General features: G+C 38.3%; 1 protein-coding gene across 4 annotated transcripts in view; it reads right to left on the bottom strand.

Moving 5' to 3' along the window:
• The window catches only part of diaph2 (diaphanous-related formin 2), a 601,287-nt gene that overhangs the window by 114,999 nt on the left and 467,239 nt on the right, over positions 1–19,049 (bottom strand). For all 4 annotated transcript variants that reach the window (XM_073058409.1, XM_073058412.1, XM_073058410.1 and 1 more), the window contains one exon: positions 7,607–7,742. In XM_073058409.1, coding sequence (XP_072914510.1) covers positions 7,607–7,742 — 136 coding nt within the window. The remainder of the gene's footprint in view (positions 1–7,606; positions 7,743–19,049) is intronic.

The following is a 19,049-nucleotide window of genomic DNA, read 5'->3' as shown; positions in this document are numbered from 1 at the left end:
CTCTGTTATCAACAAAGTAAACAACAACTTATTCCAATTAGTAATAACAGTGAAGTAAAAGTAAATTATTTCAACTTAATGAGGTACAATCTAGATTTTCTTCAATGTACTGCAACTAACGTCCAACATATTACAATTCTATAGTATGGTCCGTAGTTCATATTATTACTGAAAAATGACCAATGATGGTAAGAAGTGAAAGTACCATTTAAACCCTTTATTGGGACTCAGTTAGAAAATGTATTCTGCAATACTTGTTATAATAGGTACCTTCTGAAAAAAAGTTCTAGTTTGTAATCTTGCAATTGATTTTCATAGCATTTAAACCAATGTTTAAACTCATTATTGTAGGCTGATAGGATGGGATAGGTGCTCCTCACACTGCCACAGGCATCCTCCACAGGTAAGATAACACAAGAATGTACAAAAGATGGAAAGGCAATTAATAAAACCAAACAAATGAAAGCAGCTTTCAGTGTTTGTGACTTTTATGTTAATTGTCATAGGGGGCTATAAAAGCGGTTGTGCGCACTACATTTAATTTTTACATTGCCTGGCTTACTTCTGATCTTTCAGTTTTCCTGAATGACTAAGAATTTCTACATCTGAAAATTAAATGCTCTCTATGTAATAATAATCAAAGCAATTTAGGTCAAATTGGTTACTATCAATGAGTGTTGAAGAGGGAATCCTTCAGCAGCCAAGGATATAAAGTAGCTATTTAGCTTATGTTAGTCACATCAATAACAAGTCATAGAATTATAGGATCATACAGCAGACAAACAGGCCATTCAGTATACCTTGTCCACATGAACATATAGGCATCCTTCCATCTTAATCCTATTACCCAACACATTGTCCAAAGCTTTCCTATTTTTATGCAGCAAGGTATGACAACTTTTGCAAGCTACTCGCTGCAGAATTACTCAGTTACCCAGTGATTCAAGTGCTGGCCTGGAAACTTCTTAAAATTTGCCGGGGAACCCAGCTTCAACCACTTTCACAGTACCTGTACTGTCCAGTTACTAACCACTGTCTGGGTGAAGAAGATGGCCCTCTAAATCTTACTCCCCTTTAAAAACATGGTATCTAAGTTTTGTCAGTCGCTGATAAGGGTAAATATTTCCTGCAGGCTAGCTATCAATACCCCTTTATTTTATATACCTCAGTCATGCCTCCTCTGAACTTCCTCCACCTCAATAGAATAGAGCAAGTTTCTTCAGTCTCTATTCATAACCGCACTGCTCCATCCCAGGCCACATTCTGGTGAATCTCCTCTGCACCCTCAGTGATGATAAAGGTATAGGTCTCTATTGTGGACTGAAAGTGGGAGTGGGGCAATAAGAGGAGACAGAGCGGGAAGCACCAGAGAAACGTTCTGTAATGGTCAATGAACCAATTGGTTGGAATCAAATGACTTTCCTGGTGTCTCAGGGTTAGATGTAGCTGTACCCACACCACCATCCTGATCCTGGCACTCTTCCTCTGCCACTTGTCCCACACCCCTCCCATGGCACTCCACCCTCTCCATCCCCAACATCCTTTGTTCCCATCAGATTTACAAACTTGCGCTTCACTCCACATTGACAAATATAGTACTGTGCAAAAGTCTTAGGCACCTTAAGACTTTTGTGCAGTATAGTCTTTCTTTTGCACTACTAACAATGTATTTTGAACCGTAATGACCAAATTCATAAACAGTTTTCAATTTTAGTTATTTGATATCTTCTTCCAAACTATGTTAATAACAGAAGGCTATTGTTTCATTGGTTTCATTGCACTTATGATCAAAAACCTTCAACAATTGGTAAAATTGGTGTATTGATCATTCAATAACATACTTCAATGTAACAACTTTTAAAAGTTCTGCAATGATTTTTTATTAAATTGGAAACTTTCTTTCATCTTTCAAATGTGTTATGGTGAATATTGAATAATTTCTCACAAACTTGAATGGGTATTTTAATAGCACAAAAGAAAACCAGAATTCTTTAAATAAGCTGCAACTATAGATCTGAAATTCTAATATTTATGTCTGAATAAACCTGAGAGCAAGCTTTAATTAGAACGGTGAAATGTGCAGGGAAATCAAAATATAGAATAAGAAAGCAAGCTGAAAAGTAGATTTTGAACAATAGAACATTTGAACAATAGGTTTGAAACAACAGAACGTTTAACTCTAAAGGGAGTTCAGAATGCAATCTGAGGAAAAAAAGCTTAAATGTAGTTTTTTTTCCAAAAGTGGGTACAGAACAAAGGATGTGACTGTTATGCCAGGCTTCTTTCATAAGTAGTTTTTAATTAGGCATCTTACAGCTTCTCTCCTTAGACCTTTAATGCACCATTCAATATTATGGCCTCACACTTTAAATTATCAATATGCTGCCATCCATTTTGCAGTATTAAATCATCACAACAGGAAAAGCAGTGAAACAATGTGACAGGGACAAAGCATAATTTCAGTCTTACTATTTGATATCTTTATGCTGAAGATATATCTTGATTTGGAAAACAAAGGGATATATACATGTAGTCATCAAATATTATTTTTACTGAATGGGATAAAATCAACCTAATGTAATAAGGTCTTCATATGCTCTAAACTCACACTATAGCTTAGCCACACTTCCTAACTGGAATGTCAGCTGTCTGTGGTGTATATGTCAGTGCATTCTGACACTCACAGCTTCACAATGTGACATGGAATGCAATGATTGCCAGAGTCCAGGATATTTCTAAAGGATGCCAAATAGAGGGGTAGGATATACTAAGAATCTAGCCCCTGCTTGAGACCCTTGCAAGTGAAGCCTAATCAGTTGAATATGGTTGTCAGCTTATTTGACAAAGTTAAGTGAAGCTTACAGTATTTGCTTCTCAGTGTTTCATTTAAAATATCAATGTTATTAATATTTTCACTAAAGTTAAACATGCTTTTAAATGACTACCTTCTCATTCTAAAACATATTTCGATTAAATGCATTTCAATAGTTACTAAGTGACTATATTCCTAACACAAGTCAATTTTAATCAAAAAATACATCTGAATGAATATCCCTTGCCACTGGTCTTCTATCCATTACATCTTACTGCCAATTTAGTTTGCACTGTAGATCTCGCCATCTCAGTGAACAGCCATGGTAGTGAGGCCTTGAGGGCGCTGGCAGTGAGAGTGTGACTATGAGATTCCAGCAAGGTCGGGGTACAAAAAGTAAAGTCTATCTGGGTTGAGCACTAACCAAACCAATGGAACAGGAATCAGCATCGTAATAGAGAGAAAAAAATAAGCTAAGGTTCAAGGCTCTAAGAATTCTTCAATAACTATTCACAGCAAAACAGCTAACAAACTCTGGGACTTAAACGTAAAAGAAATGTTTACTGGAAAATATCCACAAAGGTTACCAGAATTTGTAAAATGAGTCATAGCTGTAGGAGAAAGGAAACACCAACTAGAAGGAAAGGAATTTGTTTCTGAAGTTCAGTAAAAACAGTAATCAATTTGATTGAAATGCATGGGACTATGTGAGTACAACATTAGCTTTTTTAAACTAGTATAGAATATTATCTTGGCATTTTGTTACATTGACACTTCTTTGATCAATGTATTTAGGAGGTTAGTAGGACATAAAGAGGAACTTCTTCATTCAGAGGTTTGTAAATCGTTTGAATTCTCAATCTCAGAGAGCTAAAATGCCATCAATGAATATATTTAGAACTAAAACCGCCACGTTTTTGTATTATGTGGGATTAAGGGTTATGAAAAGCAGAAAGAAAAGGAGAGTCTAGGTCGAGAACAATTAGCCATAATCACATTGAATTTTAAAACAGACTTGAGGGGCCATATAGCCCACACCTGCTCCAGTTTCTTATATTTTTTAGTTACTTACACAGCAAGTCATTGAAATTTTCATTGAAGACTGTAATGGCTAATGATCATCAAGATGTGTAAGTACAGAATATGAATCAACTGGGTATTTAAGTAGAAATAAAATATCTTTAGAACATTTACAGGCTAATAAGCTAAAACATGCCAATTTTAAGAAAGAGGATGTGTTTAAACTTTTGAAAAACATTAAGTCCCCAGGGCCAGATGGATGTACTCCAGGTTACTGAGGGAAGAGAGGGAGGAGATCGTTGTGCCTTTAGCTTTATGTCCTCACTGGCTACAGATTATTGGAGGGTAGCAAATGTTACTCCTTTGTTCAAAAAATAAAGTTGGAATAACCCAGGCAACACAGACAAAATGCTGGAGGAACTCAGCAGGACAAACAGCATCTATGGAAAAGAGTATAGTTGACATTTCAGACCAAGACCCTTCAGCATTTTGTGTGTGTTGCTTGGATTTCCAACATGTGCAGACTTTCTTTTGATTGTGAAGGGATAACCCAGGATTTTTTTGTTTAGTTATGTATTTTATTGAGAGATAGAGCATGGTAACAGGCCTTTTCGGCACAACAAGCCCGTGATGCCTATTTCCACCCATGCGACCGATTAATCTACTAACACATACATCTTTGAAACGTGGGAGGAAACTCAAGCACCTGGAGAAAACACACATAGTCATTGGAAAAATGTACAAATTCCTTACAAACAGTGGTGGGAATTGAACCCAAACCACTAGTTCTGTAATAGGGTTATATTAACTGCTATGTTACCATGTTCCCCAGTGACTTTGGAGGTGGGCAAAGTGTTGGAGACAGGATTTATAAGAATTTGGAGAAGAATGGCCTGTTCAGAGGTAGTCGGCATGCTTTGTGAGGGGCAGAAATGCTTTATAGGCCTGACTGAATTCTTCCTGAATGTGACAAAGCAAACTGATGAAGGTAGAGTGATGAATGTGGTGTATATGGCTGATAGAGATGGAGAATGCGCCAACTGAAGTTTGATGACCTGTGGTGCTCTAGAGGGCTCTGTTCTGGGACCCTTGATCTTTGTGATTTTTATCAATGTCCTGGATGAGGAAGTGATAAGGCATACAGATGGTATGAAGGTTGGTGGAGTTGTGGATAGTGTAGGTTGTCATAGGTTATAAAAGGACATTGACAAGATGCAAGTGGCAGGTGGAGTTAAACCCGGAAAAGTGTGAAGTCATTCACATTGGAAGGTCAAAGTTGAAGGCAGAATACAGGACTCTTAGTGTGGAGGAACAGAGGGTTCATTGGACCTATTTAGCAAAAACAATGTGTGATCAAAAATGGCATTACACAATTAACTATTTCCTATTTTGTTTAAAGCAATATAGTCAGTAATGTGAATATTAGACACATGGAGTTCAGTAATTGCTTCTACTACATTGATATAAGGTCTGGTGTTAGGAACATTGTATCATGAAACAATGGAACTGTAGCCAAGAGCAAGAATAAAGAATGCTGTTTTCATAGTCTGTCAATAAATTGAGTGAAATAATATGATGTCTCTAACTTTTGCCTTGCCTTTAAATTCACTTAGACCAGGGGTGTCAAACTCATTTTAGGTCACGGGCCGGATTGAGCAAAATGCAGCTTCATGCGGGCCGGATCAGTCGGACGCGTGCGAACGCAGCTTTCGTTACCTCCGTTTTTTTAGCCTGCTCTCATGTGTCTCAGTCTCTGCTATAACTACAAAGTGTTTCACTTTACAAATTCTGTTTCTTATGAAGAAGACTGCCGAGCAAGACTGCCGAATAAACACTAAAAACCCTGAAAACCTGGTACCTGAATAAACTCAGCATTAGTCATATCATACGCCATAGGTGCTTCGATTACTGGGGCCAGCTTTAATAGTAACTAGATATTATCTCGTGGGCCAAAGATAATTCCACTGTGGGCTGGATTTGGCCCGCGGGCCTTGAGTTTGACATATATGACTTAGACCATTTCTAATACCTCTATCTCCTTTCTCAATCTCTCTGGCTCCATCCTGGAAACAAACCGCCTACCAATATCTTTTATACACCCATTAATTCCCCCCCGCTATCTTGACTATTCCTCTTCAACCCTGTCTTCTGTAAAAATGGCATTCCATTTTCTCAGTTCCTATGTCTCTGCTGCATCTATTTCCAGAATGAGGCTTCCTTTTCCAGGGCATCAGAGGTGTTCTCCTCCTTCAAAGAATGCTGTTTCCCTTCCTTCGCCATCGATGCTCATCTACATCTCCTCTCTTTCTCGGACAACTGCAAACAGACCATCTTCATGATGGCTTAAAAGGGATAGATATTCTCCCATCTTCATCTATCCCCCCATGATCCTCTACATCCAACACATCATTCTCTGCAATTTCCGCTATCTTCAACAGGAGCCGACACCAAACACATCTTTACTTATCCCATGCCCCTATACTCTGCTTTCTGCAGGGATCGCTCCCTGCATGTTCATTCATCTCTTCTGAACTAGTCTCTCTCCTGGCACTTACCCCTTGAGCAGCTGAAGGGCTACACGTGGCTATTCACCACCTCCCTCACCTATATGTGGGGCCCCAAATAGTCCTTCCACGAAAAGCAACACTTCGCCTGTGAATATGTTGGGATCATCTTCTGTACCTAGTGCTCCTGATGTGGCCTGTTCTACAACAGTGATACTCGACGTAGATTGGGGAACCAGTTTGTCGAGCATCTTTGCTCCATCTGCAAAAGGTAGAATTTCTGGTAGCCAACTACATTAACTCCGATCCCCATTCCAACATGTTGGTGTATGGACTCTTCTTCAGCCACGATGAGGCCACTCTCAGGTTGGAGGAGCAACACCTCATATCTTGTTTAGGTAACCTCCAACCTGAGGACATGAACATCGATATCTCCAACTTTTGGTAATTTTTCTCCCCTTCCCTGTTCTTCTATTTCCCAGTCTCACCTCTTACCTCTTCTCCTCACCTGCCTATCACCTCCCCTGATGCCCATTCTATTTCTCTTTCACCCATAATCCACTCTCCTCTGATATCAGATTCCTTCTTCTCCAGTCCTTTGCCTTTTCCACCAATCATCTTCTAGTTTCTTATTTCATCCCCATCTCCCACTCATCTGGCTTCATCTATCACCTTCTAGTTTGTCTTCCTTCCCCTCCACCCACCTTCTTATTCTGGCATGTTCTACCTTTCTTTCCATTCCTGATGAAGACTTTCCTAAACATCAACTGTTTATTCATTTCCATACATGGTGGCTGACCTGCTGAGTTCCTTCAGCATTTTATGTGTGCTGCTCTGAATTTCCAGCATCTGCAGAATCTCTTGTGTTTATATACTGTAAGTCTAGGCTTATCATTTAGCAAGATTTGATGCAACAATTGGGCAATTCTTTTTAAAAAAAAGTCGGGAACTGAAAAGAAATGCTAAATTCTGGTCACAAGCTCCAATTCATCTGTAGATGTACTCCATTATAACTAAAGATTTGAGCCTGTTGGTGAATACATCTCAGAAGCTCAAGATGCTGCAACCATGCCCCAGTGGCAGACAAAGAATAAGTTCTGTCATGTTTAGTGAAGTGATAATGGCTGACTAGGTACATAAAGTGGAAAATTTCAGGATTCGGTGATGCAAGCATAATAGGCTATGACCAATGGGACATCAGCAATTTCTGCTATTTGCTGCTCCAAATATAGTGTGCTAATAGAGATCATTATTATCACTAAAGAAATACCTTTGTTCATATCAATTAATTGTTTCTTCTTCTGCTGCCTTTCCAACTTCTCTCTCTCTGCTTTCTCCTTAGCCAGCTTTGCTCGCTTGATCTTTTCTTCTGTTTCCCTCTTCTTAATGTTTTCTTTCAATGCTTCCTTTTTAGAAAGAAGAATATAGGAGAAATCTGTTACTAATAATGTATGAGAAAGGAAACACAGTTGTTAATTCTTCAGTTTAACAAATGGGGATGGTCCTAAGTTACATGGTGTACCCAGTCGTGAAAATAGCAATCTTAGAAAGGCTTTGATATCAGGCAAGCTCTGGAATGTACCATCACCATCTTGGGCCAGTCTCAAGCAAGTCAATGATATGTATCATATGAAAATGCAATCAAAACAAACTATCAGATTTAAACATCAAATGTATGATGTTCAGAAGTAGAGTGAGTGAGCAGCTTCAAGTTCCTGGGTGTCAAGATCTCTGAGGATCTAACCTGGTCCCAACACACTGATGTAGTCATAAAGTAGGCAAGACAGCGGCTATACTTTATTACCAGTTTGAAGAGATTTGGCATGTCAACAAATATACTCAAAAACTTCTACAGTTGTACTGTGGAAAGCATTCTGACAGGCTGCATCACTGTCTGGTATGGAGTGGCTACTGCACAGGACTGAAAGAAGCTGCAGGAGGTTGTAAATCTAGTCAGCTCCATCTTGGACACCAGCCTACAAAGTACCCAGGACATCTTTAGGGAGTGGTGTCTCAGAAAGGCAGCGTCCATTATTAAAGACCTTCAGCACCCAGGGCATGCCCTTTTCTCACTGTTACCATCAGGTAGGAGATACAGAAGCCTGAAGGCACACATTCAGTGATTCAGGAACAGCTTCTTCCTCTCTGAGATTCGATATCTGAATGGACTCTGAAGCTTTGGACAGTACCTCACTCTTTAAAATACACAGTATTTCTGTTTTTGCACATTTTTAAATAATCTGTTCAATATACGTAATTGATGTACTCGTTTATTTATTATGTTTTATTTTATTTAATTTTCTTATTACTTTTTTCTCTCTACTAGATTATGTATTGAATTGAACTGCTGCTGTTAAGTTAACACATTTCACGTCACATGCCGGTGATAATAAACCTGATTCTGATTTGCAAGCAAAACAGTCTTTGTAGTATAAATAGTTTCTTAAATCAGTTACAGGGAAGCACTGAGAAATAACCACAGCCAAATTTTGAAGTGTTATGAACATGAATCTTACACACCATAGCAGCAGTTGCAAGTAACTACTTAAAATGTATTGTAAGAAGATGCATCAAATCCAGAAGAGGTGTTATCTCAGATACTCTTCAGTGTAAAAGAATGTCAAAATTGGGGAGGACAATTCATTAACAACCAGTGGAATTGAAAAGCTGTTGACATATAAAAGACATACTTCAGAACTGTGAATATCAAGTGGTGCCTGAACATATTTGCATTAATTTAAACTGGTTTCATACAATTCAAATATATTTAGAAGTTTAAATAATTATTTAACTTCAAATTTGAAAATCTTTAAGCCTTGCCCAAAACTTCAGGAAAAGTGATGCAAAATGTGAAAGCACAATTTGTATGTGACTTTAAAAAACAGGAAATCTAAGTCAAAGTGACTGAATAAATTCAAAAATTCAGTAGATGGCAACCTTGGATATAAATCAGGAAAACAACGATGTGGCAAAATGCAGAGTAACAAACAGCCCAAGATGCAATGCTCTTCATTCAGCATCTTCTTTACAGTGCTGGCACTGAGATGAGAATTGCTAGCAGTTGTTGCTTCCTTGGAAGATTTCAGGAGGAATTGAGAGACCAGTGACACTAGCAGAATCAGTTAAATTTGCAAAACAAAAATAAAAATAATAAAAAATATTCAAATTGTTACATTAAAACACATCCTGACATCACAGAGCTTTTCCAACATCCAGAAGATATAAGACAGAAGCATAATGGTGAAATGTATGCCACTTGCCCGGATGAGTACGGCTCCAACAATTCTCATGAAATATGACATTATCTAGAGTAAACAAAATACGTATTTCTCCAAGTATTTCTTCTTTACTACACTGGTGAAAAATAGATGACATTCCACATGAATTAAGTAAAGGTTGTCAACTTGAAACATTAACCAAATTTTACATTCCACAGGTGTTGCTTGACCTATTGAGCATTTCTAGCTTTTTGATTTTTATTGCAGCTTTCAAACATACTCAGTTTTTCTTTGCAGTTACATTAAAGTAGCCTTTCAATCACTGGAATCTATTATTTTATTGTCTTGCTCTTTACAATTTGAAGTAATTCTCTGGAATTTCCTCTTAAATTTCCTTTCAGAATGCAAGATGTCAAGGTTTTCATTATTTTGCCATAACTCTATTACAGTACTCTACATAGTTTAGCTTTACATTCTGTGAATTAAACATGCATGCTTGGGTCAATGTGTCATAATGGCTTTATAAGAACATGTAGGCCTCCGTTAGTCTTGACAGACCATCATGTAAAGTTTCCAGGGTGCAAGCCTGGGCAAGGTTTTTTGTTAATGGAAGTCCAGCAGTTGCCCAAGCTGCAAGTCTCCCCTTTCCACGCCACCAATGTTGTCCAAGGGAAGGGCATTAGGACCCATACAGCTTGGCACCGGTGTCATCACAGAGCAATGTGTAGTTAAGTGCCTTGCTCAAAGACACACACACACACAAGCCTCAGCCAAGGCTTTAACTAGCAACCTTCAGAGAACTAGACGAATGCCTTAACCACTTGGCCACGCGTCAACACTATAAAAACATATAAATACAATGTAGACTCCCTACCCTCCTCCATAAGGTCATGGCTGATTTAATCTATGGTTTCAACACTTTCCCTCTTGCTGCCATTTCAATTGCTGGATATCCACTTTTTTATAAAACACTGAGCTTAGGAATTAATGACAGTATCTACTGGAGCTTCATTATCCATGACATTTCAATCATCCATAGAGAGCATGATTTTCCATCTTTTCGTTGCCAGTTTTCCTCCTTATACTCCTTAAACAATGTCTGTTTTAACTTTTCTTCACCAATCTTTACATATTCTGTAAGATCTTTATACAAATTCTACTAATCTTCCTAGTTTTTTAAAAACTATTTGCAGACTTCACTATTTTATTATCTGCACTCTTTGTAAATCCAGGTCATTTACATAAACCAGAATCTACATCAGTAATCCTGATACTGAAGCACTGGGCAAATCAATTTGTTTCAAGTAATTTGGTAATGCACAGGAAAGTCCTAAAACCTAATGGTGAAGAGCATTGGACACAAAATCACACCTTCCTCATACTCACCTGGGAAGAGCAGGATATCCCAGAGGACATTATATATTGCCATACAGAAGACAACTAGTATATTTTCCCCAGGGTTGAAATGTCTAAGCACAAACAAGAGAAAATCTGCAGTTGCTGGAAATCCAAGCAACACACACAAAATGCTGGAAGAACTCAGCAGGCCAGGTAGCATCTATGGAAAGAAGTATTGTCTGTCTGATACCAGAAGGCATGCTTTTAAGATGAGCAGGCTAAGCTCAAAGGAAATGGATGGTACAAGTTTTTTTCACAGATAGTATGGAAAGTGCCAGAAGGTCCTGCCAGGTGTGGTACACTGAAGGAAAATACTATAGAGATATTCAAGCGGGTTTTAGATAGTTACATGATTATGCAGAGAATGTATTTTCTATAGGTAGAAAGGATTAGATTAGTTAGGCATTTAATTACTAGCTCAGTTAGTTAGGCATAACACCATGGGCCAAATGGCCTGTTTCTGTGCTGTACTGTTTGACGATAGAATCATGACCACCTTCAAGTAAACAAATAAATCCAACTGTGATGACTACAGGGCAGAATCCTAGTTACTTGCCATAGGGAAAATCAGTGCCACAGTCCTCCTAAATACCTCATCCCCGTTCTTAAAGAGCTGCAACCAGAATCACAGCAAGAAGTCTTTCCAGTGGCACACAGTATTCAACTAAAATGGAGTGAGTGGCATTGTTTCTTGACATAAACTAAACTTTTGGCTCCATTAATTAGTGGGGGCAATGGCATGGCTCCTCAAATTCAGGTGCTACAGGAATTTTCTCCCTTTTATATGCTCACTCTTGCCACAATGGTAAGTCTTGCAGTGAAGACCACTGACAGACATTGCCTGAGTGCTTTCAGCAATCCCTTGCTACAACATTGCATGCCTCTCTAATTAACTTCTCCATGGGAATAAAGCTAATCCTTAGAGCCAAAAGGAATTGTTAAACCTGTATTAAATACATTCCAGAACCAAGGTTACCCAAATTTCAGCAGAACACATACAAAGGAAAGGCATCATGATGCTGAATTCCTCTGACATACAGAATGTCTTAGATCTGTAATTTAAAAAAAGATTCCAGACACTTGCAGACCTTTATTAATGTAAGTAATTATTAATTTTTTAGCTTCACGTTTTGGATGAACATACAAGCATATGAATGAGTCAGGCTGGGCATGTCCTCCAACGACAAATACTAATGTTGGCTCAGCTTCTTTGCTGTTTTTGTTTCATCTGCCTAATCTGCTGGCCATGTCTTCCTGTTCTGCAATTAGCACTCCTGCATCCTTTTGTCTCTGTTTTCACACTCTATCTGTTCTCATTCACTCATTGATCAAATAAGTATATTTACAAGGTTACCCCAGTTTTACTCTAGCAGAGAAACTGCGTCCTCACCACCACACTTAGGCTATGTCCACACTAGACAAGATAATTTTGAAAAAGTCGGTTTCACGTAAAAATGACAGGCGTCCACACTGGGCGTTTTTAAAAAAACTTCTCTCCACATTAAAACGGATATTTGGGCGAATCTCCACCTACTGGGCATGTGCAGGACACACAGAAAACAAGCGAAGAGGAAACGGTATACTCGGTGCACGTTTGTCCAGTTACAGACCAGAAAAACTTTTTTAAAAATTGCCAAATGAAAGACTTGGTGCGCGTTTGTTCAGAAACATTTCCTACAGCCATAGTCTCTTCACCGATGAAAGGGATGACAGCTACAACTAAATGCAACAAGGCTTGTTACTGGGCAAAAGTGAAATTTGCTGTTACCTCATTTGTTTACCTTTACTTTTTCCATGTCTTTGTGTATTTTTTTGCTGTATTTAACATGTGCAATAAAATGAGTTACTGGGCAAAAGTGACAATTGCATCTATTGAATGTCAGCACAAGTAATACATTAATAAAGCACCTTGTTAAATGTATAAAACATGTCTTCATCAGTGTTACCTTGTACTTCCATACAATGTTACATTAGGCTGTTACACATCTATTGTCAGATATTGTTGTGGTGTTGGAGGTTGTGTTCAAGAAAACAATGAAATGCCCCGCTGCCGCCCCCATTTGTTCCGGCATGTCATGATAGCGGTTTGAAAAATAGCCAGTTACCCCGTCCACACTATGCCAGATATTAGGCGTTTTCAGATTTATTCACTCTGGAGAGTGTTTCTGAAAATCTCTGTTTTCGGGGGATGAAAATGCCGTTTCAGTGTGGATGGAGGGTCAAAACGAAGAGATAAAGCTTCGGTTACGGATTTATCTGGTCTAGTGTGGACGTAGCCTTAATGCAGTTTGGGAAGTTTCTTTTGTTCCTGAAGATCTGTGACCTGAGAAGTTAGCTCTGTTTGTCTTTGCAAAGAGGTGACCTGACCTGCTCTGCTGAATAATTCCAGTATTTTCTGTTTTTATTTCATACTTCCACCATCTTTTTCCCAGTTTCCTGGACAATCAAGGGTTACATTTAGCTTGAATATTAAAGAAAATGTTTTGGCCCGCTAAAATTAAAGTTAGAACTTGCTGCAGACTGGTACCAAACCTGACAGCTGCATGAGATAAGGGAGAATACCCCCACTGTAACATCCTCTCAGTTTCACTGAGCAACAGCAATAAATTGGAAAACTAACTTGCTGTGCTAAGACCCACAGTCTCTACAGTAATAAATTGGCAGTAGCTGAGACAGGCCCAGCTGGCTGTAGTGTGATAAGAAACAATGGATCCATTCTAAGACATCTTCAATTGCACTTAATGCCTCAGCAGAGGGCAAAAGTGTCAGCTTAACAGCAGTAACACTGATAACACAAAATGAGACTAATTCCAGAAATACCTGAGAGATGAGATCTGGTCATAGGATTCCATGGGCTCAGGCAGGGGGGGAAAGAGCATATGGCTGTAAGGGACAGAGCATCACCACGCATGCCCTCTCTGCACCAAGATTGGTGAGTTATTTAGACCATAAGATATAGGAGCAAAATTAGGCCATTTGGCCCATTGCCTGCTCCGCTGTTTCAATATGGCTGATCCATTTTCCCTCTCAGTCCCAATCTCCTGTCTTCCTATATCTATTCATGCCCTAAGCAATCAAGTCTTTTAACCTTTGCCTTTAATATACATAGAGGCTTTGCCTCAACAGCTGCCAATAGCAACAAATTCCACTTAGTCACCACTCTCTGGCTAAAGAAATTCCTCCACATTTCTGTTTTAAAAGGACACCCCTTTATTTTGAGGCTGTATCTTCCGGTCTAAGACACTTCCACTTTAGGAAACATCATCTCCGTATCCACTATCAAGATCTTTCACGATTTAAAAGATTTCAATTAGGTCACACCTTAGTCTTCTAAATTCCAGTGAACACAGGCCCAGAACCATCAAACACTCTTCATATGACAAACCCTTCACCCTGGAATCATTTTTGTGAACCTCCTTTGAACCCTATCCAGTTTCAGCACAACCTTTCTAAGGGGCCCAAAACTGCACTTAATACTCCAAGTGAGGCCTCACCAGTGCTTTATAAAGTCTCAACATTACATCCTTGCTCTTATATTCTAGTCCTCTTGAAATTAATGCTAACATTGCATTTGCCTTCCTCACCACAGACTCAACCTGCAAATTAACCTTTAGGGAATCCTGTATCAGGTCTCCCAAATCCCTTTGCACCTCAGATTTTTGTATTTTCTTTGCATTTAGAAAATAATCAATCTTTTCATTTCTTCTACCAAAGTGTAACACCATACACTCCTGATACTGTATTCCATCGGCTACTTCTCTGCCCATTCTCCTAATCTGTCTAAGTCCTTCTATAGCCTCTCCACTTCCTCAAAAATACCTGTCCCTCCACCTACTTTTGTATCATCTGCAAACTTTGTAACAAAGCCATCAATTCCATCATCCCAATCATTGACATTTAACATGAAAAGAATCTATCCTAACACGTTTGGTATTCCCTGTGGAACATGACTAGTCATCAGAGCCAACCAGAAAAAGTTCATTTTATTCCCTCTCTTGAACTCCTGCCAATCAGCCAATACTCTATCCATGCAAGTAACTTTCCTGTAATACCATGGGTTCTTAACTTGTTAAGCAGACCCCTGTGTTGCACCTTGTCAAAGGCTCTCTGAAAATCAAAGTGCACAACATCCATTGATTCTCCTTTGTCTATCCTGCTTGCAATTTCTTTAAAGAATTCCAAAAAATTAATCATGCAAGATTTTCCCTTAAGAAAATCATGCTGATTGCGGCCTACTTATCATGTGCCTTGAAATAACCTGAAACCATATCCTTAACAATTGACTCCAACATCTTTCCAACCACTTAAGTCAGACTAACTGGCTTCTAATTTCCTTTCTTCTGCTTCTCTCCCTTCTTGAAGGGTAGGGTGACGTCTGCAATTTTCCAGTCTTCTGGAACCATTCCAGAATCTAGTGATTCTTAAAAGATCATTACTAATGCTTCCACCATCTGTTCAGCCACCTCTTTCAGAACCCTGGTGTGTATACCACCTGGTTCACGTAACTTATCTGTCTTTAGACCTTTCAATTTCCCAAGAACCTTCTCTCTAGTAATAGTAATTTCATACACTTCATGACCCCTGACAGCTTCCATCAATCTGCTAGAGTCTTTCAAAGTGAAGGCTGATGCAAAATACCTATTCAGTTCAGCAGCCATTTCTTTGTCCCCATTACTATCTCTCCAGCATGGTTTTCCAGTGGTCCAATAACTACTCTCGCCTCTCTTTTTCACTTTATGTATCTGAAGAAACGTTTGGTATTCTCTATAATATTACTGGCTAGATTACTTTCCTATTCCATTTTTACCTTATTTACTTCTTAGTTGCCTTTTGGTGGGATTTAAAAGCTTCACAATCCTGTAGCCTCACTATTTTTTGCTCTATTACATGGCCTCTCTTTGGCTCTTATGTTGGCTTTAACTTCCCTTGTTAGCCATGACTGTGTCATCTTGCCTGTAGAATACTTCTTCCTCTGTGGGATATATATATCCTGTGTTTTCTGAATTGCTTCCAGAAATTCCAGCCATTGCTGCTCTGCCATTATCCCTGCCAGTGTTCTTTTCCATTAGTTTTGGCATGTTAAATAAACTTGCTACATGGACCTCATCAGAGATGGATTACTTAAGCATTCTTAATGTTATCTGCAAATGGGAAATTTTACACTTTCTCTCAATTATACTCCTTGCCAAACCTTTGCACATTCACTTAACCTATCCATATCCCTTTGGAGTTTTCTTACGGACTCCTACTTTTGTATCATCAGTGAATTTAACCACTATACTTTCATTGTTTTCATTTGTCATTGACTTGAATTGCAAAACAGTATTCCTGCTGTTGAGTAATGAAGCATTTCCTGTTTAGCTTTGTTCTAGAGTTCTGCTTTATCGAGGTTTCAGTTCCATCCTCTTATTATCCTGTATGAGTTTATTACAAAAGTGTATATTCATTCTGGCAGATTGCTTTCCTCTACTGTATTTTTAGAATCAATATTTCACTCTCATTTGAAATTCATTAATTTATGGCAAATTGTGGTGTTAATACGTTTTACCATGCATGCATAACATTATGTTTTAAAGATGACTCACTTATTCTCATTGATGTACAGTTATTCCAAATCAAATTCTTAAAATGTGTCCTTTTTATTTTTACCCTTGTTTTTGGTATTTCTAAATCCTGAAACACACTAAAAATCATTCTGTGCATATTGTCTTTCTGCACTGTCATGAATGTGATTATATATTGCCTAGGAGATTAACAAATGGCAGGTTAAAATGAGCCAATGTGACTTACTTGATTCCCAATTGTAAGGACAGATACATCACATTGATGAACCCTGACTTCAAATGACTGGGTTATTCCAATTTACTTTGATTGATTAGATGCTATTTGAAAAATCTCACAAAGAAAATTTTACCATAAACACAAAGCAAGAAACACACACAAAATGCTGGTGGAACACAGCAGGCCAGGCAGCATCTATAAGGAGAAGCACTTCGACGTTTCGGGCTGAGACCCTTCGTCAGGACTAACAGAAAGGAAAGATAGTACGAGATTTGAAAGTTGTGGGGGGAGGGGGGAAATGCAAAATGATAGGAGAAGACTGGAGGGGGTGGGGTGAAGCTAAGAGCTGGAAAGGTGATTGGCGAAAGTGATACAGAGCTGGAGAAGGGAAAGGATCATGGGTCGGAAGGCCTCGGGAGAAACAAAGGGGGGGGGGGGGGAAGCACCAGAGGGAGATGGAGAACAGGCAGAGTGATGGGCAGAGAGAGAAAAAAAGATAAACAACTAAATATGTCAGGGATGGGGTAAGAAGGGGAGGAGGGGCATTATCGGAAGTTAGAGAAGTCAATGTTCATGCCATCAGGTTGGAGGCTACCCAGCCGGTATATAAGGTGTTGTTCCTCCAACCTGAGTTTGGATTCATTTTGACAGTAGAAACAAAGCAAGTAACTTCGCTTTGGCAAATTTAAGTTTCAGTTTGTATTGCCTTACATTAAAAAAAAACATTTGAACAGCTTTATCTCTATATCTTGGATTTTACTGGGAAGTGGATGTAAATTCAGTACTTGTTTTTGTGAGGGCATGAACATGGAAGTTCTAAGCTTGTTCATGGAGTGCACATTTGTGCAATAGACTCACACAAGTTGCACCAAGTTAAACCTGGCACAGGACATCACTGTTCATCGTTTGGATAAAGAGAAGTAGCAGAAAGCAGTAAAGGAAACAACTAATTGATATATTTTTTAAATACTTGGAATCATAGAAAATGAACAACACAGATGGCCTTCCAGTCCATCATGTCCACACAGGTCATTGAAAAAGAATTCCAGCCAAATCACACATTTTAGCAATGGGTCTATGTGCATTCAAGTACACATACAAACACTGGTTAAATGTATTGGGATTTCTGCCTCTATCGCCTTTTCAATGAGTTCTAAGCCCTTACTAACCATACACTGAGCGAAAAATATTTTTCTCATTTCCCCTCTTATGCTTTTATCAATTATCCTACTGCAGTTACCCTAGAGTTTAGTTAAGTTTTTAATGTGCTATTATTCAGATATTTAAGCGTTTGCTTTATTTAACTTTTTATTGTTATTTAGATTATTACATGTTTCTGAATGTCAAAGACAATTCAAAGGGAACATTCAGCTCTGATTATGGGTCTCAGTCCAAAATGTCAACTCTTCATTCCCCTCCATAGATGCTGTCTGACTTTCTGATTTTCTCCAGTTCTTTGTGGGTGTTGCTCAAGATTTCCAACATTTACAGAATCTCTTGTATTTATAATTCAAAAACTCTGTTAGTTTCAATAACTCAATAAGCAGGGGAGAAAGGAGGGTATAGCTTAGACTGCTGTTAATAATTTTCTTAAGTCCTGTGGTTACATAGTGACTTGACAAAGAATAGGACAGTTTAACTTTGGAAATGATTACTGGCTGATTTGTTCATCAGGAGCCTCAAAAATGGCAGGAAGGTATAGACAATTGTGCACTTTTCCACAACTTTATCCAGACAATTTAAACATATATAACTTATTTTTGCATCTTTTCTGACTAATCTAAGCTTGATTGTTTAGTTCATTTTCATCTAAGTTTCTGATCTTACTTTACTTCAACAGGCTTCACCAATAGTTCTAAAACTATTTTAAATCCATAACCGTATTGATTTAACTGCAAACATGGCCCCCTATATCTTCCTTTTCATAGTCTCCAGTTATGCATCAGGTCCACTTGCTCGAACAATTGTTTTAATCCATCTCTAATCTCACAGGAAAAATGAAAGCAGGTTATAAAGAAATCACATGTGTTGTATTTTTTCACCATTTATTGAAACATATACTACTTCACAAATTATTACAGAAAGATATAGCTGGCATTAGAAAGTATGGCTGTGTACAACAGTAGGACAGAGAAGTTAATCTAATGTAAAGTCAAGAGACTGAAGAAAAGTAAATGATCTATTCTGAATTTGTGACTATAAGAGTAGAAATTCTTAAGCCTTTCGAGTATAAAGAAAAAAATAATTTACTGCCTTCAAAGGGTGCTTAAATGGTAAGAAAATGTGTATACTTGTGAGATTAAATTTTCTATATTT

The sequence above is a fragment of the Hemitrygon akajei genome, chromosome 10, assembly GCF_048418815.1.
Source record: "Hemitrygon akajei chromosome 10, sHemAka1.3, whole genome shotgun sequence".
Lineage (NCBI taxonomy): Eukaryota > Metazoa > Chordata > Chondrichthyes > Myliobatiformes > Dasyatidae > Hemitrygon > Hemitrygon akajei.
The sequence above is the reverse complement of the archived record's forward strand: the minus strand, read 5'-3'. Positions and strand labels throughout refer to the sequence as shown.